Source organism: Crotalus tigris, unplaced genomic scaffold (genome assembly GCF_016545835.1).
Source record: "Crotalus tigris isolate CLP2741 ecotype Arizona unplaced genomic scaffold, ASM1654583v1 scf7180000018862.1388955, whole genome shotgun sequence".
Taxonomy (NCBI): Eukaryota; Metazoa; Chordata; class Lepidosauria; order Squamata; family Viperidae; genus Crotalus; species Crotalus tigris.
The window spans coordinates 1,149,796-1,177,337 of NW_024097242.1; the positions used below are offsets into that span (position 1 = coordinate 1,149,796).

At 37.5% G+C, this 27,542-nt stretch overlaps 1 protein-coding gene and 1 long non-coding RNA gene across 5 annotated transcripts in view; one reads left to right on the forward strand and one right to left on the reverse strand.

Moving 5' to 3' along the window:
* Positions 1-13,817, reverse strand: part of FOCAD (focadhesin) — a 150,702-nt gene extending 136,885 nt beyond the window's left edge. The window contains exons 1-4 of one of the 4 annotated variants that reach the window (XM_039357059.1): positions 13,680-13,817; positions 9,911-9,997; positions 7,294-7,368; positions 4,351-4,505 (exon numbers count right to left, since the gene is read on the reverse strand). In XM_039357059.1, coding sequence (XP_039212993.1) covers positions 4,351-4,505; positions 7,294-7,368; positions 9,911-9,967 — 287 coding nt within the window. In that variant the 5' untranslated portion in view covers positions 9,968-9,997; positions 13,680-13,817. The other 3 variants (XM_039357060.1, XM_039357061.1, XM_039357062.1) reach the window with 3 other exon arrangements.
* LOC120314213 lies at positions 426-4,420 on the forward strand. Its single transcript, XR_005558373.1, has 3 exons — positions 426-525; positions 780-855; positions 4,290-4,420. It is a non-coding gene; the product is annotated as an uncharacterized LOC120314213 (long non-coding RNA).
* Positions 13,818-27,542: the final 13,725 nt, after the last annotated feature.

Here is a 27,542-nt window from a genome sequence, read left to right on the forward strand (position 1 = left end):
TCCATTCTTTCCTCCATGCTTCTTAACATTTTCCTGAAAGACCTACCCCAAAAATAAGCTCTAGCTTGATTTTTGGGGGTGGGCCTAATATAAGCCATACCCCAAAAATAAGCCCTAGTTTTGGGGCAAGGCACACATCTAAAAAGCAAGCTAGGGCGGGGGTGAGGGTGAAACTGCCCCGCACACCCCACACCCACTTACCTTCCAGCCAGGTCTCTCCTCGCTGGCCCAGCTCTTCTTCTGCGGTGTCTTCTGCAGCCAGGCCTACATTTCCCAGTCACAGATTTTCCAGAAGGCCACTACAGCTGAGAACTGAGCTATGGATTCAATCCATAGCTCGGTTCTCCAACAGCTCTGCAGCTGAGGATCAAGCTATGGATTCAATCCATAGCTCGGTACTCGGCTGCATAGGCCTTCTGGAAAGGCCTGACTGCAAAATGCCGGCCGGAATGCAGCTGCAGAATGAAGCTGCTCCTTCGGCTGCAGAAAAAGTGGACTTGCTGGGCGGGGTTGTCGGTGCCGGAGGTGAGTATAAAAGACATCCCCCCAAAATAAGACTTGGTTCCTCTTTTGGAGGCAAACAAACAAACAAACAAATAAGACCCAGTCTACCTGGTGCCTCTTTTGGAGGCAAGTAAATACATACATACATACATACATACATACATACATACACGGTATTACTAGAGCTTGGAGATCCTTTGTATTTTTGAGCTCAGGTTATTGATATTTCTTCCTCCAAAGTAACATATTCACACATTCTTTTGTTTCCAACCCAGATTCCCTTAATATATGTTCAGGACACGGGTTGAATAAATGAAGAGATAGTATAAATGCTTATGTCAGTCTTACAAGGTAGGTCAGACTAAGAAACCATCATCAGGTAGGTTAGTACAATTTTTATTGTAACAGCTATAGTAACAGAATCTTGCAAGTCTGAATATGCTTCCCCCTCCCTCCCTTTATCTCCACTGAATTAGGGAATGGGCTTGCCAAGTTACTCTCTTGACACATATCAATCCCCTTTTATCTAACCCAGTGGTTCTCAACCTGTGGGTCGGGACCCCATTTGGGGTCAAACGACCATTTCACGGGGGTCGCCAAACAAGGCTGTCCGCCATTTTTCCCTTTTCTTTGGCCACGCCCCTGCACCCGGTGATGTATAAGTGGTTGGGGGTCACCACAACATGGGGAACTGTATTATGGGGTCGCGGCATTAGAAAGGTTGAGAACCACTGATCTAACCATTACCTTCCAACTGTCCTTCAAGGCCATTCCCTACCCTCCAAACTTTGCCTCACTTCTTTGCTGACCGGGAGCCAATCTGTTTTATTATGTACTATCCATACTGGGGCTTCCTGATCTGTATATATATTTTGCATGAGGACAATGAGATGTCCTGGGATTCCCAATTTTTTTTAATGCACATTCCACAGTTTCACATGGTGACACCACCCAAAGCCTTTCTACAAATCAACGAAGCACATACTGACTTCTTTCTGGTATTTTTTTGCTTTCTTAATTATTGAGCGTGCTCAGCAATATCTTATGCGGCTTAGCATTTTCTAACTTCAGCTTGAACATCTGGTATCTCTTTTTCTGTGTAGGGCTTCAGTCTGCACTGGATGATTTCAAGCATTATTTTGTTGACGTATCAAATTAAGGATATTGTACAATAGTTTGCATACTCTGTTAAGTCTCCTAGTTTCATATTGGGATGTACATTTTCCAATCTGTTGGCCATTGTGTTGTTTTCCAGATTTGCTTCATTAGACTCATCACTGATTTTGCTAACAGCTTGGTTAAAATCCTTACTGATTCTTCTTCCGTTGATTGCCATATTTCAGCAAGTTTTCCATCAGTTTCTGCATCTGGATGCTGATTTAATTTCATCTTCTAGTACTACAGTTTCTTATAAGTAGAAATATCTCCTACAATATCTTTGAGGCTGACAGCTTTACTGTACAGTATTTAAGGCTATTCATTCCATATTTATTTTTGAATCAGTTGAATCTATCCATTGCATCCTTTAGCATATCGATTTGAGGTTAGAACCCCCTTCTAGAGTTCAGAGGTATTTTGGAAGACTTTCCTTGTTTTCCATGTCTGTTTCCATCTTCAGTATCTTTACAGAAGTACTCTTAGTACTGCTTCTTGTCTCTTCCAACAGCTCTCTGAAATTGTTTGGTAGGTTTCTTCTTGAGATTTTGTTTTCCTTGGCTTTGGTTTCTTTTCTTGGTAATTTCCATGATCTGTTCTGACGTCCAATTTGATTTCTTGTTTCTTTATCTTTGGCAGTGTCTTTTCCCATTCCTCCTTAATAACTTTGTTATGTTCATCCTGTAGTTCTTCTAAATCTTCTGTCAATGAGGTTCAGGATTTCCAAGCAGTTCCTGATGTTCGCCTTGAAAATGGTACTTACATGCTCAAGAATATATTGGGGAAATTGTTTAGTTTTCCTCTTCTTCTTTAGCTTAACTCCAGCTGCTACCTTGACAAGTAACCTAGTTTTCTTTAACTCTTTTCGGGGGCTTCGATTACAGGTAGTGCTCGACTTATGACCACAATTGAGCCCAAAATTTTTATTGTTAAGTGAGACATTTGTTAAGTAGGTTTTGGCCCATTTTACAACCTTTCTTGCTTCAGTTGTTAAGTGAATCACCATAGTTGATAAGTTAGTAATCTGGTTGTTAAATGAATCTGGCTTCTCCATTGACTTTGCTTGTCAGAAGGTCACAAGAGGTGATCACATGACCCCCAGGAGAATGTAACGGTCATAAATATGAGTTGGTTGCCCAACGTCTGAATTTTGATCACAGGACCATGGGGATGCTGCAAAGATCATACTACGATCGTAAGTCATTTTTTTCAGTGCTCTTGTAGCTTTGAACAGTCACTAAATGAACTGTTATAACTCGAGGACTACCTGTATATTTTTAAGTCATACCCTAATGTACACTGTATGCCAGTAATACACAGCTAGAGTTTAATAGAGTATTTTAGTAATGTTTAAAAAAGAGATTGCTGTTTCACTGTGCTAGGTTGGGGGTGGACAGGGATGTATTACTAGTTGAAGCCAGGCACATTCAAAATGTACTTTTGTGAAAGTTAGAAATATGTTTTGGTGGTACAAATCATGGAATCTCTGACTATGAGGGTCAATGACCTTATAATACAGTACAGGTGGAAAACCAAATTACTAGCCTTGAGCAATAAAACAACCTCTATGCAAAGAGCAGAAATCTGTAGGTGATTACGCTTGAGCATCATTGCAAATCATTATTTTTATTATTTACCTATTTATTTTTTGCTATGCTACTCTGCTCCATTCTTTATCTAACTCCAATTTAAGAATACAACAGAAGAGGCAGAACATCAAGGAACACGTTTAGCTTTGGCAAACTTCCATAAAATCTGTTTGGGTTTGGGTTGAGCAAAGACATCATGAACACTGAATCCATAGTCAATTCAATAAGATCACTGAAGTCTCGAAAGAAATGGCCAAAAAAAAAAAAAGCATTTGGTAGTGTTTTCATTCATAACAGCAAAATGTTTGAATGAAGCTGAGAATACTTTTGAGCACTGTAAGAAAACTGTTATATGCCTGACAGCTTTCTTGGAGGAAAAGCATTGTTATTTTACCCAGGCCCAAGACCTACAGAGAGAATCACTGAATGGCAAAAAATAAAAATGAGAGACTGGGTTCCAGAGATTAGGAAAGACAGCTTGACTCTGAAGTCCAGTCACTATTTAGCATTTGGACACTCAGAAGTGAGACACTGGAGCAGAAAAGAGCAGAGGTGTCAGCCCTGCAAGGTAAGCCAGGTCAAGTAACAGAAACAGTAGAGATTCCTAGAATGCTCTTTATTTGCAAAATATCTGTAGCTCAGGCGTAGAATGAGGTGAAGGTTCATTCTCCGAGCTTGTGGGCTGGTTTCTGAACGTTTACCAGACTGACATCCCCTAAACTCCACTGAAGATGTTATCTAGCTTGGTAATGAAACGTTCAGAAACCAAACTCAGAGAACGAACCTTCACCCTAATGCTCTTTATTATAATAAGGTTAAAAAAAAAAACAGGATCTAGCAAACCTGTCCAAGTTTCTCCCTGCTGCATTTTATATTAAACAAAACCAAGGTAGAGTTATTTTGCATCTTTCTCATTCTTTCCTCCATCTCAGGATTGTATAATTTTTTTCTCCCTTAATAGCTCATTCTTTCCTTCCTCCATTAATGGCTCTTTCACGGTTTCCCCAGGGTCAACTTTACCTTTTTTTTTTTTTTTACAAGATGGTATCACTGATTCTGACCTACAAAATCAAGAGTTGATCTTCAATTAAATGACCATCACCTGGCTGAAGGAATGAGGCTGAGTGCTGTGTTAAGAATGTAGCCAAACTCTGCATGATCTTGTTTAACAAGCATCACCAGAGCCTCACAGCAGGTTGTCCGAACCATCATATTGTCACTGCAGGACTTTTCCCAGAGCAACTTTAACGCCGGGGTCTGGAATCAAAGAGAGAGGAGAAACAAGCTCCGTTATTCAGGACTGATGACTCATAAATTCAATTATTGTTCTCACAGCCATTCTACTTCAACTGATATCTGAGCAAAAACAGAGAAAGTGAAAGAATATTTCATTCTTTCTTCACTTGCCACTTGCTGAACATATAGTTAATTTACCTCAGATGGCTTCCTGAACTCAAGACTAAGTAAAATTTACTAATGTGATACAGAAAACTCTTTGACATGGAAGACTCCTGTTTTTGCTAGTTGTGTAAATGGAGAATGGCTTGAATATCAAATATCTCTCCCAGGACAGTATAATATATTAAAAATGTATTTTCAGTAGTGGTCTCATAATTATGGAAGTGCCTCATAAAAGTAACATGCTTCTTTTTTGTTCCTGTTTCTTTGCACTTAGAATATAAGTTTCTGGTAGCAAAAGAATCAGACATCTTTTGAGGAAGGCTTATTTTACAGTTTGCTTTGAATTTATTAGGACTGACATTTAATTTTGATTTAATCAAAATCGTAATTTAATTCTGAGATAGCTGGTAGTTGTCCTGTTGTAATTTTAATATTTGATACTTTTAAAAATATAGCTAAAATGCTTAACTGCACCTAACCATTTAAATCTGTCAATGGGTTGCAAGCATGTTTGATTATGGACTGAAGTGCCTAATGGAAACCATTTCTTTAATGTTTACTCTCCTCATTTAGAATTAGCCAAAATATTTCAAAAGTGAAAGTGTTCAGTATGGCAAATGTTCTGAGAGGACAAAATTTCTGCCTTTCTTAATAAAAAAGATGTTTCCATTTAATACTTAGAAAGATATCTAGTAGATAGTTTATAGTTTGCTACACTTTTTACATGTACAGTATGTATTCATTTTTTTTCAATCCACTGATATAGTGAAATGTCCACAAAATTTACATAAACAATTAACAGAAAAAGCCCATGACCAGTTCATTATTTCATTTTCAGTTGTGTATTTATATTCTAATGAGCATTATAATATGCATGAAAACAATGCTAGAAATGAAAAAGGAGGTGCAAAGAGGCATAGTGTTAAAAGGTTACATTAGTGCTAGGACAGTGGTTCTCAACCTGTGGGTCGGGACCCCATTTGGGGTCAAACAACCATTTCACGGGGGTCGCCAAACAATGGAGTCTGCCATTTTTCCCCCTTTTCCTTAGCTGTGCTACTCCCTTTTATTCTATTGGCTTTTGAAAGCCAATGGAATAGACTCTCTTGAATAGAGTCTAATTCTATTGGCTTTCAAAAGCCAATAGGAATTGTCCAGGCTGTCTCTGCCCTGCTGAGCCCGCCAAAAGTCCCATTCTGCAAATGGTGCTGCACCAGTTGAGTAGTCCTCGACTTACGACCGGTTGAGTAGTCCTCAACTTACGACCGGTTGGGGGTCGCGGCATTAAAAAGATTGAGAACCACTGTGCTAGGAGGACTCAGATTCTAGTCCATTGTCAGCTATGGATTTTGACATAATTTTGAGTCAGTCATGCTTTCTTAATTGTAGCTACCTCACAGGATTATTAAGGAGAGAAAGAAGAAGAGGAACTTCTATGTATATTGTCTTTGTCTCTTGAAGGAAAGCCAGTTATAAAGTGATCAAACAATAACTAAATAAAGCTGCAACAAATAGTTTTAGCTCCAACAATTCTAAATTTAAGTTCAGAAATGTAAGTTTTATTCCATTTAAATCTAATGAACTATTACACAAAGTAAACATCAGGAAAAAAGATAACAGAATAGGAAAATGTATTTTGTATCAGGACCAGATAATCTATGGCCAGATTTTGCAAATCTTTGGCACATCTTTTTTCAATTACATTACAGATTTTTATAAATCTCAGCATCTCTCAGCCAATATGAACTGAGGCAAATGAAACAAATTTCTATACAGATAGTCCTTGACTAACAACCATTCATTCATGCTTATGATCATTTTAGCATCCCTGGGATCACATGATCAAAATTTGGATACTTGACAGCTGGCAGGTAGTCTTCAAGTTACGAATGGAATGGAGCCTGCCCATTCCATCATAACTCGAAAACTCGTGGGAGTGAATGTTGTACCTCGAACAAGATCACTCCCTGCTCGTTAAGACGCACGCAGCTCGTTAAGTGCACATGAGGTATCTCAGGGTAGGGAAGGCCATAGAGGGCCTAGTGATGGAACAGGCCCCAAGGCCTCCCCAACCCACTAAGATACCTCACACTTCCCCCTCCCTTCCTGCCGAACCTTACAAAAACCCTCTCTGGTGAGGTTTCTTTCCCTTTGAAGGAGAGGAGAGTTGGCTTGAAAATGTTTTTCACAACGACAACGGGAGCTCCTGGGTGCTGTAATATCGAGTAGGTTCAAAAGAGATCATGGCCCCCAGAAGCTTCCATTTTAAGGGGGGAGTGTTTGCTTCATTTGCTTGCCTATGGGGCAAAGCATGGAATCGGAGTTGGCTGGGCACAGGAACCAATGCTGCTCGCTCACCTGTGCCGGCTTTAGTTTGAGGGCAAGAACGAAGCCTTCAACTGAACGGGGAGGCATCGTGGGGCAAGTCACCTTGCACCTGCCCATTCCAGACAGTGCATCGTTATCATTAGATAGTCTGATATTGTTACATACACCATTTCAATGTTTTTTTTCTTTCTCAGCGAAGCATTATCCTCTGGTTGTGAAAATTTAAAATTACCAGAATTGATTTTCAATCATGTTACACCACAAAAGCAGTTGTCAGGGCAATGGAGGAAAGAAAAATGAAAGCAAAGTCACAAACCTGGTTACTGGATTGGCTGATCTTGTTAGATAAAACATTTTCTTTCAGCACTGCAGCAATAAGATGGCCCACAGCCTGTGAATAAACATAAATTACTAAATTATGATCTTTATTGCAGCCAGCAGCAACCATGCCCTGCCCCTCCCTCCCCCAGTTATGTTAGTTGAACATCATCATCAAGGCTAAGGTTATATTGGGGGGAAAATAATTTATCAAACACAATTCAATAGTAGCAAACTTGATATTCTCTTTATCTTCACAGAGAATTCTGAGATATAACATCTTGGTGCTAAAAATATAGCTACTCACAACCCTAGATTGTCAGTACAAGTGGACCAGAACTTGGTACCTGAATCAGCATAGCAAAAACAATGTTTGTAGATGGGCCTTTACTTAGAAGTTACATATATGAGAAAGTCCTCAGCCTCATTTAAAAAGTGATTTAATAGCTGTTCCTAGTAATGGGAAAAATTCCTTCCTAGGGTATGGGATACTGTGATCTGTCATTACAGAATAAATGGACGAATAGCCAGATGAGTTCTATATTTCCTTAAGAATTTAGTAACTGTACTAAGGAAGTAGAATTTCTTATAAGAAAGCACTTCAGATGCATTTAAAAACATTTTTATTTTTTTTATTTGCACCTTATAAGAAGGAATGATTCCCTTATGGGGTTTAAAATAAACAAATGCCATCTCCCCCACCTTTCTGCTAATGCATGTAGGAAGCTGAGTTCTTCACCTTCTAAGTTTGAAGAAATTCTAATTAATTTATTTAGCAAAGTGTCAATAATTATGTCAGACAGGTAGTATATGAAAACATGATAGCTATATGAAGACATATCAAGCTGCTTATAATATACATGTCATATGGCTACTAGAAATATAATTATGCAGGCAACATTCTTGAGTAGATGTCAGCCTCCCTTGGCTCTCCAGACAGTTCTTTAATCCCAGCAGAGTAAACTAATGAAATCAGTGGTGCTAAGCTATATCATGGTATCAATTCAAAGACCACAAAATGCCCAACTTACGCAATGAATACAGGCAGGGATCTATTTTTCTAAAAAAAAAAAGTCCAAGTGAAAAATACTTGCAAGAACAGTATTACTATTTGAAAAATGAACAGTTCTAGTTAACACCATCATAAATCAGCAGAAAGCCTGACATCAACCTGGATCTTTTCTTAAGAATATTTCTTCATTGACATAATGGCTGCTCTCACTAATTAAAACAAACCACACAAGAGCCTATCTGTTGTTCGTACAGGGTGAAAACCAAGCAAATGGCTTAAAGAAACCTGATGTAGTCATATCTCTTGGCCAAGAGATTTTGAATTTTGGTTAGGAGCTTATCTGTCAATTCACTATTACTGTGCTTCAGCTGCCAGATGGCCATTATGAAAAGTAGAATGGTGCAACAGAAAGACTGCTAATTCTGATCTAACAGAATCTATTTCATACTTCTCTGTGAAAGAATTAGCAAAACTACTAACATATATTCTAGTAGTCAAACTCAACTTGTAGTGACTTTTAGGACAGTTCAATGAAATTTACAATTGGTAGCAATATATTAGTAGTAATAATGTAGACAAAACTATATTTGGACAAAACTCAGCAGCACTTTTTCGTGCGGCTGCTGATAAAAACAGGATCGCCAACATGATCACCAACGTCCAATAACGGATATGACATAATAATAATAATAATAATAATAATAATAATAATAATAATAATAATAATAATAATAATATAGAAGCAATTTCCCACCATCCCCAGTACCTTCTTGCATTTTTTTAATTTCCCACTTTCTTCGATAATCCTGGTAATTTTTGTGGTCCCTTGTTCAAATACTAATCTGTTCTATCTCTGCTTATTTTTTTAAAAACCAGCCACTATTGCCTAGATACAGCCAACTAGTAAAATGTAGTCAACATCACCTTTGTTTTGGCTGGATTAGCAGCTTGTTTTTTCTCATCCAGTCTCTAATGGCACTTTGGCAATACTCCAGGGTATCAAATACTTACTTGAAACGGGATAGTAAGGAGCAGCAAAGCAGGGTCTCATCATCCTGAAGACATCCCACTCAAAACTCTGGATAATCTTCCCCAGAGGTTTCATGTAAATAATTTATTTTTCAACAAGTACAAGTGCATATGTGTGTGGATCAATCTAGATATTCATGCCATACATAGTACAGATAGTCCTTGACTTATAACAGTTTAACTTTGAACAGACCGTTCAAAGTTACAATGTAATTGAAAAAAAATGACTTATGACCACTTTTCACACTTGCAACTGTTGCAGCATTCCCATGGTCATGTGATCAAAATTTAGACGCTTGGCAACTGACTCAATTTATGACAGTTGCAGCGTCCCAAGGTCATGTGATCCCCTTTTGCGACCTTCTGACAAGCAAAGTCAATGGGGAAGCCAGATTCACTTAACAAACATGTTACTAACTAAACAACTGCAGTAATTCACTTAACTGTGGCAAAAAAGGTCATAAAATGGGACAAAACTCACTTAACAAAAGTCCCACTTAGCAACTGAAATTCTGGGCTCAATTGAAGTCATAAGTTGAGGACTACCTATACATACAAACAGAAGCTTTCTCACCTGTGACTGTATAAGCGTGTTAGGAAAATCAAGCCTTTTTCTGATTTCTTCAGACATTGTTTGATTAATCTATTGACAATTAAGCTTCTGAAACAAAAGCAGATATAAAATGTCAACATCATCACTGATTTGGTTTCACATCTGCTGAATAAACCCAGCGGGGGGGGAGGGGAACCAGCCCACCAGTCATGCAAGTCGAGCTGTGCGCATGTGTGCTGGCCAGCCGCTGGTGTGACCCAGTTCCAAACAGGCCACGGCCTGATAGTGGGCTGTGGCCTGAAGGTTGGGGACCCTGGTTTAGCATATTTCGAGATCTGAAATAAATAGTTGTCTATGGAGATTCTCAGTCACCCAGATCATGGTTGTCTCAAAGATGGTTTTTCAAAAGGCAACTAGGGCAAAATGAGACTTTTGCTTCTCATCCAAGAAGCTTCTTCAGTTCTGACTGAGTCAGAATTGAAGAAGCTTCTTGGATGTGAAGCAAAACATCTTCAAGGAAAAAATAAAGTCCAAATTGCCTTTTGAAAAAGCACCTTTGGGAGATAAATGGTTACATTATGTGAGAGGAACCCGTTTATTATAGCTATGTGTTGGAGTTTCCCTTTATACCATCCTTGTGTATCATTTTAATATTTCTGACATTAGCCACAGAATGATTATTATTAATAGTAGTAGTACCGTATATGCCGGCATATAAGGTGACTTCCGCAAGCATTAAAATTGGCGCTGAAGTCGGGGGTTGTCTTATACGCCGAGTCGTCTTATACGACGGAAATACTGGTAGTTTCCGGCGTATAAGACGACGTTCTAGGCATGCGACTCGGCGCTAAAGACGGGGCTCATCTTATACGCCGGGTCACCTTAAATGCCGGCATATACGGTAGTAGAATAATAATAATAATAATAATAATAATAATAATAATAATGTTGGAAGGGACCTTGGAGGTCATCTAGTCCAACCTCCTGCTCAGGCAGGAAACCCTATACCATTTCGTACAAATGGCTGTCCAGTCTTTCCTTAAAAACTTCCAGTGTTGGAGCATTCACCGCTTCTGGAGGCAGGTTGTTCCACTGGTTAATTGTTGTAACTGTCAGGAAGTTTCTCCTTAGTTCTAGGTTGCTTCTTTCCTTGATTAGTTTCCATCCGTTGCTTCTTGTCCTGCCTTCAGGCGCTTTGGAAAATAGCTTGGCTCCCTCTTCTTTGTGGCAGCCCCTGAGATTAGTATTATTTTGGCATATATAAACTGACATATTATGCCTCCCACAAGGTCTCAACAATTTTTTAAACTTTCTTGAATGTTTGAGTGTACTTGGCCTGCAATATTTAAAAAGAGCTGTTCCATTGTAGTCTGTGGCAGCCTTCATTATTCTGGTGCCCTCCTGATGGTTTGGATTTTCATTCAAATTCCTAGCATACTGCACAGTAGATGATATTCACATCATGGTGTAAAACATCTGGGAACATCAGTTTGAGAAAGAGTTCTGTAGATGTATTTCAGGAACTGAAGATGTTTTTCCAGTACATATGTTGCTGTGAACATAGCACATATACCGAAGCACTAAAGGACTACAAGGGAGATGTCACTTGTCTAACAGTCACATGTGAACTTAACCAACAACCTTATGGCTTATTACATAAAGAATCTTGCTTAATATTGGGTATGAACCATTCACTGAACCAGTTGGAGAGAACACTCAACTGTATAGCAATATATGAAGAGCTACTGGCAGATCTTTTTTTTAAAGCAGTCTTGGAAACTTAGTCTGCTTCCCCAACAATCTTCCAAACTACCATATGTTCATTTTGTTGAAAACAAATAGCTGATAACAGTTATTCTTCTTGCTGAAAGTATAGAATGTAATAAGGAATTTTTTCAACTTAAGGAATTGCTAATTTCTTTTCATTGTTTTATAGTTAAACCAAAGCATTGTTCTTGTATCTTCTTGTCTTTGTCTAGAAAATCAAGAAGGGATCATAGCAGAACCATCCCTCATTTTACCCCGACAACAATTTTGAGATGTAGGCTGCTTAGAGGCCACTAGTGAACCACTTAGCAATCTGTAAGCAATTTGTAAACCACCCAGAAATGCTTTGCTAAGTGAGATGGGCGGCTTATAAATTAAATAAATAAATATCTATCATTCAGACATGCACTTGAACTTAATTTCCAAACCTTAGCGCAATCCCTTAACCGTGCAGTATATCACAAAAGACACAGCTACTTACTGAAGTATCTTATTAAACAAGACGCTTTCTGGAAAAAACAAATCTGTTCTGATTTTTTACCAGCTAAATAAGGTATTAGCTCAACCATCTTATTTTTTTACAATTACTTTGCTGTAATATCAGTACATTGTCAAAATTCTGAATCTTTTTCTTAATCCAGTAAGATTTTTTTTTTGTCTGAACTCCTAGGATTATTGTATTCCACATGTTACAGTGGATACAGAAAAGTCTATACCCTTATGAAAGTGCCAGGTTTTTGAGATATAAGAAAATCAGACCAAGATAAATCACTTTAGAATTGTTTTCACCTTCATAACATATAAGCTGTGCAATCAATTGAAAAATAAATTGAAACTGTCTTGTGGAGGGGGGAATAAATAAATAAAATCCTGGCATTTTAACAGGGGTGTATAGACTGTTTATATCCACTGTATATTAACTTTTGTTTTGCTTTAACTTTCTGGTAATATTGCTCTATTAATCATGTCACATATTTTGTATGAGCAAACATATCATCTTCAGGCTGAGGGTTGTCAATCCTATTGCTCCAGTAACACTGGCAAAGGCATTGCATTTTTCCAGTATAAAAAAACCAGATGAGCAGAGGTGAGTACTTTGCCATAATGTTCAAAATGTTAACCGACGTGTATATGAAACATTCAGACTTAAAAGTGTTTGCATCATGACAGAGCAAGTTTTGAGCGAAGGGATCAAGAGCATGTAATGGCACTGAGGATGGGGACAGCATCCACTAGTCTGCTCCTATCATTCTGCTTTAACACCACCTTTAAGCTTCTCCACTAATTGTCTACAAGAGTACACTGAGGACCAAGTTAACAAGGACTGCCTCTCTAAAACTCTGAAGCAAGTTGAATTAGCACCAGTTTGATCTAAGAGTCAAAGCTCTGTTCTTTTAGCTGCTTAGATTTGTTATATAATTCATCTTATTCATGTTGTGGTGGTTTTAAATTAATTTCAAATTTTATATACACAACTTTAAACATTCAAAAAAACAACACGGGGCTTCAGAAGACTCCGATAGTCGTGTAATCCAACAAGCACTACATACATGCAGATAATTGCTCCAGCAGTAAACTGCTAAATAAACCATTACAAATCTCAGCAAAGCGTTATACCTTAGACCTCTACCATTTCAGCTTTCTAGAAATGGTGGGCTGCAACTCCCCCATCATTGCCAGACAGCCAAACCATTCTGCATGGAGATTATAAAAATTAGGAGTCCAACTGATGGGGGGGGGGCTTCAGCTTGTGGAAGCTTGCCTTTTTAGAACAGACTGCAGTGACCGAATTAGGCAATTAGGCGGGCACGTTTCCTTCTTAAAACGTGGCATGCATCAACTTAATTCAGGAGAATAAGAGACCTTAAAAAGTTTAAATTACTTTCCAGTTGCACGATTCAAAAGCCCTGCGCAACGCCCTAACTTTGCAGAGGCCGTTCTGCTGGGTCCATTATTGGAAGGCTACGACCGGCACCGTTCGAAGCGGCTTTTCAAACCGAAAGCAGCGGAAACAGACGCTCACCTGCGTTCACTCGTGATCCCTCTGTCAAACCCCGCAGCAACGTCCCACGGCGGCGGAGACGTGGTATAAACGCAGACTCAGTAGCGATTGTTCGGTCGCCCTGACTCACAAAAGGGCAAGTTTGGCTACATTGTTGCTTCTGAGCATGCCCGGGAAGAGGAGCAGACGCATTACAAATAAGGAAGATGGGTTTCATAGAATGGTGCTAAAAGCTGCAGAAGTGTCGGTGACTATTAATTATCTGTGGGCTGTTTTTAAATCTAACGTTACTAATTTTTCACTTTCTTCATTTTGCTTTTATGTACTGCGTCGCTGCTTATTACAATCTTGTATGTGCCTCTATATAGCTACAATGAAGCAATTAGAAATCTCTGAGGTTATTTAATAGATTTTGAACATGAAAATGTTTTTAATGACCTGGAAGAGTTAGTTTCTTCATACAGTATTATTTAGAAACAGCTGCCTCAAAAAAAGATTTCCATACCTACAAAATAACGTAAATACAATAACCGTCTTCCAAACCAACACTAATTTGATTTAAAATCTATGGGATCCTAACTAGTATTAGAAAGGCCGTTTATTAAGGTGACCAACTTTTTTACAATGAGAAGGAAGACACAAATAAATTGAAGAAAAAAATATGAATAAATAAAATTAATTATTAAAACTGAAACAATAACATAAGCGAATAAACTTGTAAATAAAATGATACATATTTGGAAATTTATTTATTAATGAATTAATAAAACATGAATTATTGTGCTCACCTGTATATGATTGAATATTCACTGAGAAAGAAGTGAGTCTAATGCGTGCGTGTATGCTATGTCATGTTTCGGTAAGAAGTAAACAAAGCCACTTGTGTGCAGCGCACCTTTGCACACGGTGCACTCTCAAAACAATTCTCCTGTGCAGCGTGCATGTGTCTCATAATCGCATCTCGCCGCACTGTACCGAGCCTTGACTAATCGTCATGTCAAATACAAATATATCACATCATACGAGTGGATCAGCTCGGCATCGATCAAATATGGAGATTTACAGATTAGTCTTCAAATATTGAAAAGGAGGACATGTAGGAGGACACTTTTCGAGTGAGGACAGAACTTATAAAAGAAGGACTGTCCTCCCTAAAGGAGGACGATTGGTCACCTTACGTTTATTCCGTTTTATTAAAAACAAATCATTATTCTAGATGTAGGACTGTTACACAAAAACAAACAAAACACTATACCATGGCAGTATATCAAAATAAAAATAGCCTCAAATTACAATTCCATCAAAGAAAAGATACTAAAACACATAAAACAAACTTTATTACTAATTCAAATAACCGGATAAACAAGATTTTCTGTAATACCAAAGTTGGGGAAAGGTATTTCATAATAAGTTAATACATAATAGCATTTCTCCCTTAATCTATTCACACTTTGTGCTAAGCTATAATTCATTCAGTTTATGATAAAGTAATATTGCCTGGGATTGCACAACAAACAAAAACATGATTTATAAATTTATATATAGGTCTCTATATAATATGCTAACCATGTTGTGTGAAACCCACGTTGTGGCTCAGCACAGTATGTAGAGAAAGACAGTGTGAACAACATTCAACACTCTCAGATAAAAGAACTGATTATATTGCATTGCAACTTTAAAACAGTTCTATGAAATTAGGAGCCAAACATTCTACTTAGTCCTCATTCCACATCTGTTGGTGAAATGACAAAAGTAATAAGAGCCCTTTTATTTTAGAGAAACAATCCTAATTATGCATACAATACTGAATCTGAAATATTTTATTAGTCATTAACCAGCACTAAAGGAATCAATATGCAAATAGCCAAACCTGAATTGATGATATCAGACTAGTTAGAAGAAATACCTATAAAGAATTTTAATTAAAAACAGAGAAATTATTTGTCCCGGCTATGGATGTGTAAATGGTATATATATGGAAATGACCTTGGTTGGCAGGCAAAAGAACCACAATCTCAACAACAGTCTGATAAATGAAATTTGAGTTCAGAGGAGATGGTGGCTGAATGTCTCAGGATGTTTCCTAGTTTTCAAGAAAACAAAAGTGAAGGAAGAGAAGACTTCTTTCAGTCTTGTTTTTTTTTAAAAAAATACCGCTTTTTTTACAAATAAAAAAGACAAGAAATAAAACAAGGATAATTATAATACATATATTTTCAAAGATTAAGAGTGCATATAAAATGTTTTTAAAAAGTGAAAAATGCAACAGAAAAAATTCAGGAATTAACAATTATACACACACACACACACACACACACATACAGAGAGAGAGAGAGAGAGAGAGAATATGACATATTTCTAATACATTTATAGAACCTGAACTATCATACTTTTCAAAATTCTACTAATGCAATCTTACAATAAAGATAGAGTTAGTAATCATAGTTGTGCTTCTTGTTTAAGGTCATTCCCCAAAAATTTTGCCTCCAAAACCTGACAGAACCCCTTTCTTTTCCTTTATTGGCTCTTGGAGGTCATGTGACTCCTTCGACTGGAAAGCTGGCTGGTTATTTAAAGGGCCAGCTGCATCGCCACCTATGGCAACATATTTTTCTTTGTGACACAAACCATTGTGATCTGCTTAGCCCATAGTGCTAACTATCAGACTAAGCTCATGCAAAGCCAAAAGCAAAGAAAATTTAATGCTTTGTGGATTATATGTGGACTAGCCTAAAAGTGCTTAAAGTTCAGAAAGAATATTGTGGGGGTTTTTAGGTATCCAGAAAACTAATTACATCAGTCTGTCTTGGCAGTCTATTGGTTTTTTAAAAAAACTATAACATAAATAAAATATATAAAATTTCAATTATTTAAATATTTGTATGGAAATGTACTTGGCATTGTGGGATTTCAGGGCATGCTGCTATTTATACTGTCATACATCCTAATTCATAGTTTTCAGTGAAGAAGGATTCTTCCTTGTTTTAATCACTTTCAGAATATTGACATGGCTAAGTGGGAGAATATGGTTTGCACACATAGAAGTTGGAAGATCATGTGAACCAATCTTCTGTCCTGTATAGGAAAACCACTGCTAGAGCATCTGTGACAAATGGCTGTCCAAACTTTGCTTAAAATATCAAGTGAATAAGAGTCCACCATCTCCCAAAGCAGTCCATTTCATTGTGAACAACACTTACTATTGGGGAAATATTCCATCAAGGAGAGAAGCAACCAATCAAGGAGAGAAACAACCTAGAATTAAGGAGAAATTTCCTGACAGTTAGAACAATTAATCAGTGGAAGGACCTGCCTCCAGAAGTTGTGGATGCTCCAACACTGGAAGTTTTAAAGAAGAGATTGGACAACCATTTGTCTGAAATGGTATAGGGCTCCATGCCTGAGCAGGGGGTTGGACTTAGAAGGCCTCTAAGATCCCTTCCAACTCTGTTATTCTGTATTCTATATCAATAGTAAAATGTATTTCCTTGTAATGAGGCTCTTTGTTTCTTGTCCTGCTTTTATGGAACAACTTTGAACAATTCTGCCCTGTCCTTTGTGTTAAAGTATATTAGATGTGGCAATTTATGTTGTCCTTTAGTAGTCTTTGACTTACAAACAATTGTTTAGTGACCATTTGAAATTATGCCCATGGAAAAGGAGATTTATGACTGTTTTTCACACTTCTGACTGTTGCAACATCCCCGTGGTCACGTGATGAAAATTTGGATGCTTGACAACTGACTCATACTTATGACAGTTGCAGTAGGGATCATGTGATCACTTTTTGTGGCCTTCTGACAAGCAAAGTCAATGGGAAAGCTAATTCATTTAGCAACCATCTTATTAACTTAAAACTGCAGTGATTCACTTAACAACTGTGGCAAGAAATGTTGTAAAATGGGGCAAAACTCATTTAGCTGTCTCACTTAGCAATGGAAATTTTGGACTCAATTGTGGTCATAAGTCAAGGATTAACTGTATGTCGTAACTTGATGCAAATAATGTGAATATGATTCAATGGTGTAAATTTAAGGTCCTTGTCTATGTTATTTGAATTCAACAAACTTGTCCATTAATTCAGGAATGCCTGGACAAAAGTTATATCTGTAGCATCCAAAGTCCATTAAACGGGGATCTACATTTTAGGAATAAGGATGGCATTTTGTTTTGTAGCATGCTAACTCCCACTTTTTAAAAATAAAATAAGCAAAGTGAATAACAAAGTAAGCGTCTACAGGGACACAGTGTACTACACTGGTGGCCCATACGTTAAGGTATAATCTAAGCTAGCAATTTAGGGCCTAAAACCTTTTTTCAATCACAGCTTCCTATCGGAGAACAATACCGAACTACATTAATGTGTGTTCAGGCTCGGTAAAAGAGCTCCATCCAGTTCATATTATATTAAACAGCATTTTTAAAAATTGTATTTCTTGAAATAAATTTTAAGATTAAAAAAAAAACCAAACATCAAAAGAAGTGACAGTTTAAAATATACGATAGGAATCTTTCCAAGTAAACCCTTTGATTTAAAATAATATTTATTTTAAAGTGTTTAATCCAGGCAGTAAAATATAACTTGACCAAAAGAGTGTTAATCATTTCCATGATTACGTGTAATTTAAAACAAACCTTTAGGTGCAGCTACATTTAACCTAAATGGTGGCTTATATAAGGCTCAAACCCACCCAAGCAATATACTGTATCCTTCATTCAGACAGCTGGCAAAATATGTGACCTGCATTATGTAGAGTTAGGATATGAAAAGACCATTATAGATGGTCTTTATTGTATGTAAGTCACTTCTGCAATGCACAGGAAAATCAAGAAATCCAGACAGTTAAGATGAAGTTTATTGCAAGTTTAAGATCTACTACTAACAATCAAATCAAATTGGCAGTAGATAAGAGTCAATGGAATTCAAGGTGGGCTGGACTTAAATCTCGAGACTGATGGCTCATTTGACCCCTCCCTCAGGCTCAGCCTGGTCATCTCCTACAGCTCTAGAATTTATTGCTGTGAAGGTCAGCCAGTCACCAAAGATGCTATTTGCTAGGTAGAGCTAGCCAAAGATAGACATAAGGGCATTTCTCCATAACACAGCGGAGTCAGGACCTTCTTAGGAGTAATTATGCAAGTTGGGAAATCAAAGCCCTACAAATTTTAAACAATAACCCCAGCTAATATGATCTGTTTAGGTTTAGCATATCGCCCAGTAATGGGAATCAAATATGTGAACAACCAGTTCTCTGTTTGGATGCCGCTTCCAGAAGTCCGTTCTAGGCCTGGACAACAAAAAATTAGCTACCACTTCTGCCAAAGTGGTATGAACCAGCTGAATCCCACCACTGATACCACCCTACTGTACATAATCCATGTACGTATGGAGCTCTATGTCAAGACCACTTGCTGTTAAGGTTTCAAGAAGATTTGACCACAACAGGCCTGATACGAAGTTAGAAGAATCATATTGCTTAAACAATGGCAGAACAGGGATTATATGACGATTGCAATATATGACTGTTCTAACACTCATGCTGACTTGTCAGAGGTTCAATCCTGATTGGCTCAAGGTTGACTCAGTCTTCCATCCTTCTGTGGTCAGTAAAATGAGGACCCAGATTTTTGGGGGCAATATGCTGATTCTGAAAATCACTTAGAGAAGGCTGTGAAGTACTGTGGAGCATTATATACTGTAAATCTAAGTGCTATTGCTGTGGCTAGTTATATTGCACTCTGATCTATATTGTTGTATGGGTCCTGGATATAGCAGAAATGAAATTCTGTTAGTAGTATCACCACAGGGACTTAAATTAACTGAATGGTCTACATACCTAGAAAGATGGGGTAAAAAAATAGCATAAAGTGCTGATGCTGACTCACACATGCTTTGACCAGGTTCACATACAAATTTAAACATAGATTTATTTATTTTTTAGCAAATATAAGCCACAGTGGCTTGTTGAGCACTCCATACTAAGTCAAAATGAACAAGCCTTAGCATCATGTGTGAAGCAGGCCTGTCTTTTCCATTCAAAATCACTTTTACCTGATTTTTTTTTTTCAACAGATGTTACTTTCAATCACAGAGCTTCACCAAAGCAAAAACATATGTGGTTAAAGCAGATTTTATTAGCAAAATCCTGGTGCAAAAAGACTTCAGCTCAACTCCCTTGTCTCAATCACCATCCTATACAACAATAATAGAAACCAAAGGGTTCTGTAAATAAACGTCTAAGTGGAAGTAATTTTGGAGATTTAGTAAAGAACTGCTAAGGCAACAGCTATCCCAAGATGAGTTGCCAATTGCAAAACTACTAAATAATGGTTGTTCTCCACTAGTCTTCTGTGGTCTGGATTTACAAATTAGGTACCTAACGGTATAGTGAAATATTATATTCTGCTGGTTTTGAAACATTTGGATTGGCCCTGATGAGCTTCTGAGCTGTTTAGGTGGGTCAGGAGAATACTTCACAAATTCAATTCCATTAAGCTCTTTAATAATTGTGAATCACTAGCTGCAATTCATATACAGTACCATATAACTGAAATCCTTAATAGCTTGAATAGAACAAGACTCTATCATTCTGGCTCAGGAATTCTGGGAGATGAAGTCCACAACTCATATAAAAGCCACGGTTCCCCACTGCTGCTCTATCAGGTATCACTAAACAATGCAACCATGCCTGTCCTTGTATTTTACTTACTCTGTGACTTTAAACAAGCAGTGTCTGTTGCTATATATGAAAGATTTTTTTTGTGATGAATTCCAGAAAGTGGGTGTAGGCCAACTCTCATCAAAGTTAATGAAAGGATTGCATTACTTTCATAGACTTCAAGTGAAGTTACTGTGTTGGTGAGGGTCTCTCCACTGAATACATGTGCACAGCCATCAAAGCGAGTTTGTACAAATTTTGTATAGATGTGTGTGATTATAAAAACACACAGTTACTAAATGTGGAAGTTGTGCCTTGATCAAAGGTGATTAAAGAAGCAGTTGTTAGTTTTGGAAGCAGATGCTGAAATGAGGAAATCACAGCAGTCATAATATAGTCAGTTCTGAATAAATCAGGCAAGATCATGGATTTACCATGCATAGAAAAACTTCACCTATTAAATGTCTACACATCCTGAACAAGAGATCTTTCAGAAAATATGAGGATGTTTTCTTTCTTCTGGGTTTTTTTTTTTTTTGGTACTTTTTAGTTTTGAACTTACTTTTAAGACAATTATAGTAAATCATTTGCTAGAGGATGCTGGCATTTTTAGACTCTATATATCAAGTAATGTTCTTAGTTCTTAATTTAGTATTAATTGTAGAATGCTACAGTACAGTATATTCTATATCAATGAAAAATTACACTATGATTTGCTAGTATTGTCCTTTAACAAACCTTCAAATATTAATGTCTTCTAATTCCACTTAACTTCATTTAAACAACATGAAGAAAACTATCTAAAGGGGTAGTTTGCACTCTTGAAGCATACTTCGTAAACTCCACGCCAGATTTATTTTATTTTTATTTATCTATATCTCATCTTTATTTTTTTATATAAATAACTGACGGTGGCAAACTTATCTAATATACCTTCCTCCTCCTCCTTTTCCCACAACAAGAACTCTGTGAGATCTGTTGGGTTGAGGGAGAGAGACAGTAACTGGCCCAAAGTCCCCTAGCTTTCATTCCTAAGGCAGGATTCGAACTCATGATCTCCCAGTTTCTAGCCTCGTACCTTAACCACTAGACTCAAACTGGCTCTATTTAATTTATTTTTTAACTGAGAATTTAAGCTTACTATTTTTTTTCAAACTCTTAATGATTAAAAATATTGATTTTTTTTTTACTCAGATAAGCTGTAGCTTATTATAAACAATAAAGGCTTCAAGATGGAAGTTAAGTTTGAGGCTTAAATATTAAAATGTGAAATAGTGACATTCAAATAAGTATTCTATGAATTTTGTCACCTTCCCTTAATAAATTCACATTTTTAATAGCTGTGGTTTATTTATTTACAGTCAAAATTAATAAAATCACAATCCCATAGCATCAAACAAGAAGTTAATATAATAAGAGCCAAACAATTAGTAAAATGAATAAAGCTAGAAAATGAATCAACATTTATTAAAACCAGAGCCCCTGATGGCTGTTACAATCACACAAACAATGGTTTCTGGAGATGGTTCCACTAATATGCTTCCTTAAATTTATGTAACAGATAAAATATAAAAAATATTTAAAAAACAAGAAAAAAGTTAAGGAAGAAAAAATAGGAAAGGGAAAGATGCAATGAAAAAAGGGGGGGGGAGAAAAGAAATAGGAAAAAAAGCAAGTTTCAACTTTTTTCAGTAGAGTTATCAAGATAAAAATACATTAACCTTTTAATCTGGAATTAAATATTATACAATATTTCTATAATTGCAAGCAACTATAATTGCCAAATTTCAAAATTAATATAGCATTTCTAGCAAAAAGTCCAAAGTCCATGCAGAAACAAAGTTGTTTTCTTTAATGTTAATTTTTCCTTTTAAAGGTGATGTCAAGCCCTTAACAGCAAAGTACAACCCAGAAAGATTCACAATCAACAGTCACCATTATGTTTACTGTCAAGAAGAGGAATTAATAGCATTCATTCATTAATGAAATTATGAAGATGTGTATATGAAACCCCTCTCTCAAACACCTTTTCCCAAAAGGCAAAACTGAAGGGCTAATCCTCTTTTTTTTTCAGCTAAGATTGACACTGAAATATCCACCTGTTTGTTTTCTGACATATTCTTATTTTTTTTTCCCCCAACCTCAGTGTCAGCCCTGAAATCACACTCACAGATAAATTTCATTTATTTAGCAAATTTAAAAACCATGGACAGTGTAGAGATAAAACATAAAACCATAAAAACAGTACATATAATTTAAAATTTTAAAGGAAAGGATTAACTAAAAATCAGTGTGAAAATTAAATAAAAGGCGAGGTAGAGCTTTCAAGGTGCTAACCAGCCCCACAGCTGCATGGTCCTATGTGAGAGCCCCAAGCAAAGCCACAGAGCCATATTTTCACACCTTTCCAAAAGGTCAGGAGAGCAGTGGTCTGTCTCATCTGGGAGGGGGGAGACAGCCAAAAAGCCTCTTTTCCTAGATCCCCATCAGGCAAAATTCTTTAGCTGACAGGATCTGTAACATACTTTCCCTGTCTGACCAGGTGGGATCAGCCAATGTAATCAGATATAATCCTGAAGTTAACATGGCACTATGTCATGTAGGGCATCAAATGGCAACAACAACAAGTTATTCAGGTTATATGGTGTCAGCAAGTTGGGGGCCAATGATAATACACGCATGCAGATGCTGTGACTAATATATTTATGTCACTTTTCAGGATGGAAATACATAAGGGCAGCATTTGGGTATACTATACTTCCATATTAAAAACATTGAAGCGCTTCCTCGGTGAAAGAATTTGCTGGTAATATCACCATTGCCCACGAGACATCCAGTTGGGGGGCCCTTTCGCATCCTTGTGAAGTTGCCCACCGAAATGGTACCAATTTATCTTCTTGCAATTACCCACTTTCAAACCGCTAGATTGGCGGGAGCTGGAGTGTGTGATTGGGAACCCACCCCACTCCACGGCAGCAACAGGTTTCAAACACGAGCCTGCCGATCGTCAGCCTAACATTCCAACCTCATGAGCCACCACACTCCTATAGCATTTTAGTGATCTCGCCATGTGCATCTTGACATTTTGTTGCAGAGGTTTGGTGCAGATGCTACTGAGTTTAGTATCTATTATTGAATAAAACATTGCTGGTTGACTTCATATATTAAGCTAAATCAACTAAGCCAGGGGTCGGCAACCTTGGCTCTTTTATGACTCGTGGACTTCAACTCCCAGAATTCCTGAGCCAGCCATGCTGAGGGGAAAGGGAGAGTTTTCAAACTGAGCCATGCTGGCTCAGGAATTCTGGGAGTTGAAGTCCATGAGTCATAAAAGAGCCAAAGTTGCCTACCCCTGAACTAAGCTATCAATCTATTTGGCCATCATAACCGAAAATTTGATATTTAATGTAGTACTGTATATGAACCTGTATACTACTCAGAATCTCCAGAGATGTAGCCTCATACAAGTTAGATTAAATCAACCACCAAAACAACATACACAATACGATGCACAATTTGATCAGAAAACATTATATATTACTTTAGCATACAGTGATGTTACAATTAGTCAAGAGACTACAGAGTTAGTACAAAGTATTGTTAGCTAATCAGTACAAATTTTGCTGCCGAAGAGTGCTAGTCTGTTTACTCTCGTGTGCTATTCAGGGGGCACTATAGAGGGCAAACTAGCACCACACCAGAAGGGTGGCATCCTGAGGCATCATCTGGGGCCTTTTCCAAATTACCGATGTCACCTTGCAATCAGGCAGCACCGGCTGAGGTTCAATTGTCTATACAAAATGCTGCCACATTCCCACCAAAGTGGTACCTATTTATCTACTTGCATGTAACATGCTTTTGAAGTGCTAGGTGAGCAAAGTTGAGGCAAGTGATAGGCGCTCACTCCACCACAAGGTGCTAAGACTCAAACTGCAGGAGCAAAGACCATCTCCAGTGTCTTTAAGCCACTGAGCCACTGTGCCTCCTTATCAGAGAACAAAATTTGTGAGAAGATTATTGCACTGACAAAAATAATTGCCTGGATAAGGAATTACCTAATAGTTCTGCCACAAATAACACTGCTTTCTCCAACCAGGTGCTCTCCAGATGTATTAGCCTACAATGATCATGCGTGCTACGGATGATGGGAATTATACTCTATTTCAGGGGTCTCAAACTTGCAACTTCACGTGATGTGTCGTGACGTATGGTGATTTTTTTTCCATAGCCGGCAATGGGGTGGGCACGGTTTCGGCATGACGCATCCAGCCCATGGGCTGGCAGTTTGACACTCCTGCTGTATATGGAAAGGTTTTCAGAATTTCCATAGTCAAGGTTCTTGTTTGTTCCTAAAACTAAGGAAAACCCAAAGACTGCTGCATTTTTCTCTCTAGTTATAGCTATGTATTCAGCACGTAATTCAACAAATATATAATTGATTTTTGAACAGATTAGGGGGCAACAGTTTTGATTATTTTAAATAATAGTATTAGAAACAGATTAGACTGAAGGTTCCTCGGTTATATATGCACAGTGGCTGAAGGAAATAATTTGTCGAGTCATCTTTGTATTTGTTATGCTATACATTCTCCAGGGGATAATGTTTTTGAGGCAATCAAAAGTCAAATGCATCCATGTAGGTGTCTCAGAGGACTGCCAAAGCTTTTATTATTTGTCACTAGGGGACTATAACATTTTATTTACTTTTTTTAAAAAAAAGATGCACAGCCAATCTCTTATGCCACTAGAAGTATTTACTACCTTTGTATTTATTCCCTGTCATCTAGCTCTCCTATTAAATTGGGAAGATAATCAGTAATAATAGCATATATTAGGGGTAGCAGAGCTGAGCTGAAAAAAAATCTAAATGATTACAAGAAAATCACAAAGAGGCAAAATTTTCTTGGCTGCCATCTTGATTTTTGCAGCTCAGATTTGGTAGCCTTAATGTATGTTGTTATGACAGATTATTATTGATTATCATTCCAATAGGACAGCCAGAGTACCCAGAATTTACGAGTCAATGTTCAAATTCAGCCAACTGGCTTAATTCAATAAACCAAGGCCTGGAATGTTGTGTGATCATAGCCATATTGTAGAAAGAAGGATAGGACTGAGGCTTCATGAAATTGTTTTAGAAAGAAATATTTCATAGTAGATTTGCCCTACTTTCTCTAGAAAAGGAATTGATTGACAGAAAGAGAATCCACTTGGCAAATGCAAATCTGCCTAGTGTGATATTTTTATGGGAGATGATTTTTACCTCCTATGTACTGTATTTCCCAGTTGCAACCATCAACCTGCCATAGAAGCCTCAGAGGATGCCATCTGAGTCTCCCTATTTCTAGAAGTTGCTATAAAACAAATAATTTCTGGATTGCAATCCACCTCATTTGTTGAATGCTTTACGCTGCATGCCTCATTAATTTTGATGGATCTTGAATGACAATGGCTGTTTGGGATCATGCTGCCTATACTACAGTACATATGTGTCCATTTTGTTTTGTGGGTTCAGTTTAAGATACAGGAAATACAGAGCCTCCAGAATCCCAAAGCAACTTAAAGACCGTCTGTATCACTTTAATCAAAAAATGTCATGGAATAGAAGGATTTTTATAACAAGAGTTGCCAAATCTGAATCCAATAAAGCCAGTCTCCACTACTTTAAAAGTAGATGATACCATCTCATTTTACATAGGAAATAGGCTTGTTATCTGCTATTTCTGGGTTACCTTTCAAAGCAAGTTGTTTCTAGCATTCATGGATAGCATTAAAACTACATTAATCATAATTACAGACCACAGAAGTTAAGTTAAGTTAAGTTAAGTTAAGTTAAGTTAGTTATGAGGCTTGCCTTATTGGTTTTACTGGTGCTTCTCATTCACAATCTGCATTTTTGTTTAAGTTTTCATAGTTCCTTCAATAATAATTTTAAAATGCAGTGCGAAAACAGCAAGCGGGATAACAACAAAAGATGAAATAAAATGAGTTGATATATTAAAGTTGCTTTTAGCCTGTGGGGTGCCTCTCTTCTTTTCCGTGGCCATTTTTGGTTACTCCTTGCCACACCAAGAAGCGTCTTGTTATTCATGTGCTGACTTTCCCCCAACAAACCCATGCCATTGTTTTCAGTTGGGAACCAAAACAGTTATATTGCTGATCCAAGATTTGTATATCTATTTTTAAATAGAACTATTCACTGAATGGGGAGGATTTGCCAATAGCCTCATTGGCCTCTCACCCTTGCTGCCTTCTCAAAGTGACCCTGTGGCTAAGAGGCAGCTTGCTAGGGAGTGTCACACGCACACACAAAGGGAGATTTCAGACATGCCATAGAAAGAAATTTTAAGGCATCTTTTGCACTGATAATGCGCATACGTAAAAACACAGATAAAGGAATGTGGATTTAAAATTGCCTTTAACCCTTCCATTTAAACGGGCTCCTTCTGCGTTAAACTGACTTTTAATCATCCCTATTGCTCTTTCCCCCATAAAACTACAGATTTGGTTGCAGGCTTTTTCTTATATTAACAGATATACACTATGCAGTCATTTCTTTTTGATCACTATTAAATTCATTTTCTTCATTTCATTTCATTCCTATACCACTTCCTTCCTAGAAAAAGCCCGGAGCCATTTTCAAGAAAACAATAACAAGCAATCTTTATCAAAACCATCACAATAAAACCAAGGATGCCCCAAAACGATAATTTCAAAAATTAAAACAATGTTCATTTTAAAATAATAGAAAAACAAGATAACAGGCAACCTAAAAACAGACTGATACTAGAATAGTTATTATCCTACAAAAAAATGTGGTGAACTGACATATTGTCAATAGCTTTCTGAAGCTCATTTTTCCCTGGGAGAGATTTCCATAACTGGGACATTACTGCCGAGGTCCCACCCCTAATTATTTTCTGTGAGCTGAGAACTGACAACACCTAAGACAGTGGTTCTCAACCTTTCTAACGCCGCGACCCCATAATGCAGTTCCCCATGTTGTGGTGACCCCCAACCACTTATACATCACCGGGTGCCAGGGGCATGGCCAAAGAAAAGGGGGAAAAATGGCAGACAGCCTTGTTTGGTGACCCCCGTGAAATGGTCATTCGACCCCAAATGGGGTCCCAACCCACAGGTTGAGAACCACTGACCTAAGAGGACCACAAGCCGGACTTTCTCGGCCGATATTAATACATAGGATGAATGGTATTTAGGCAGG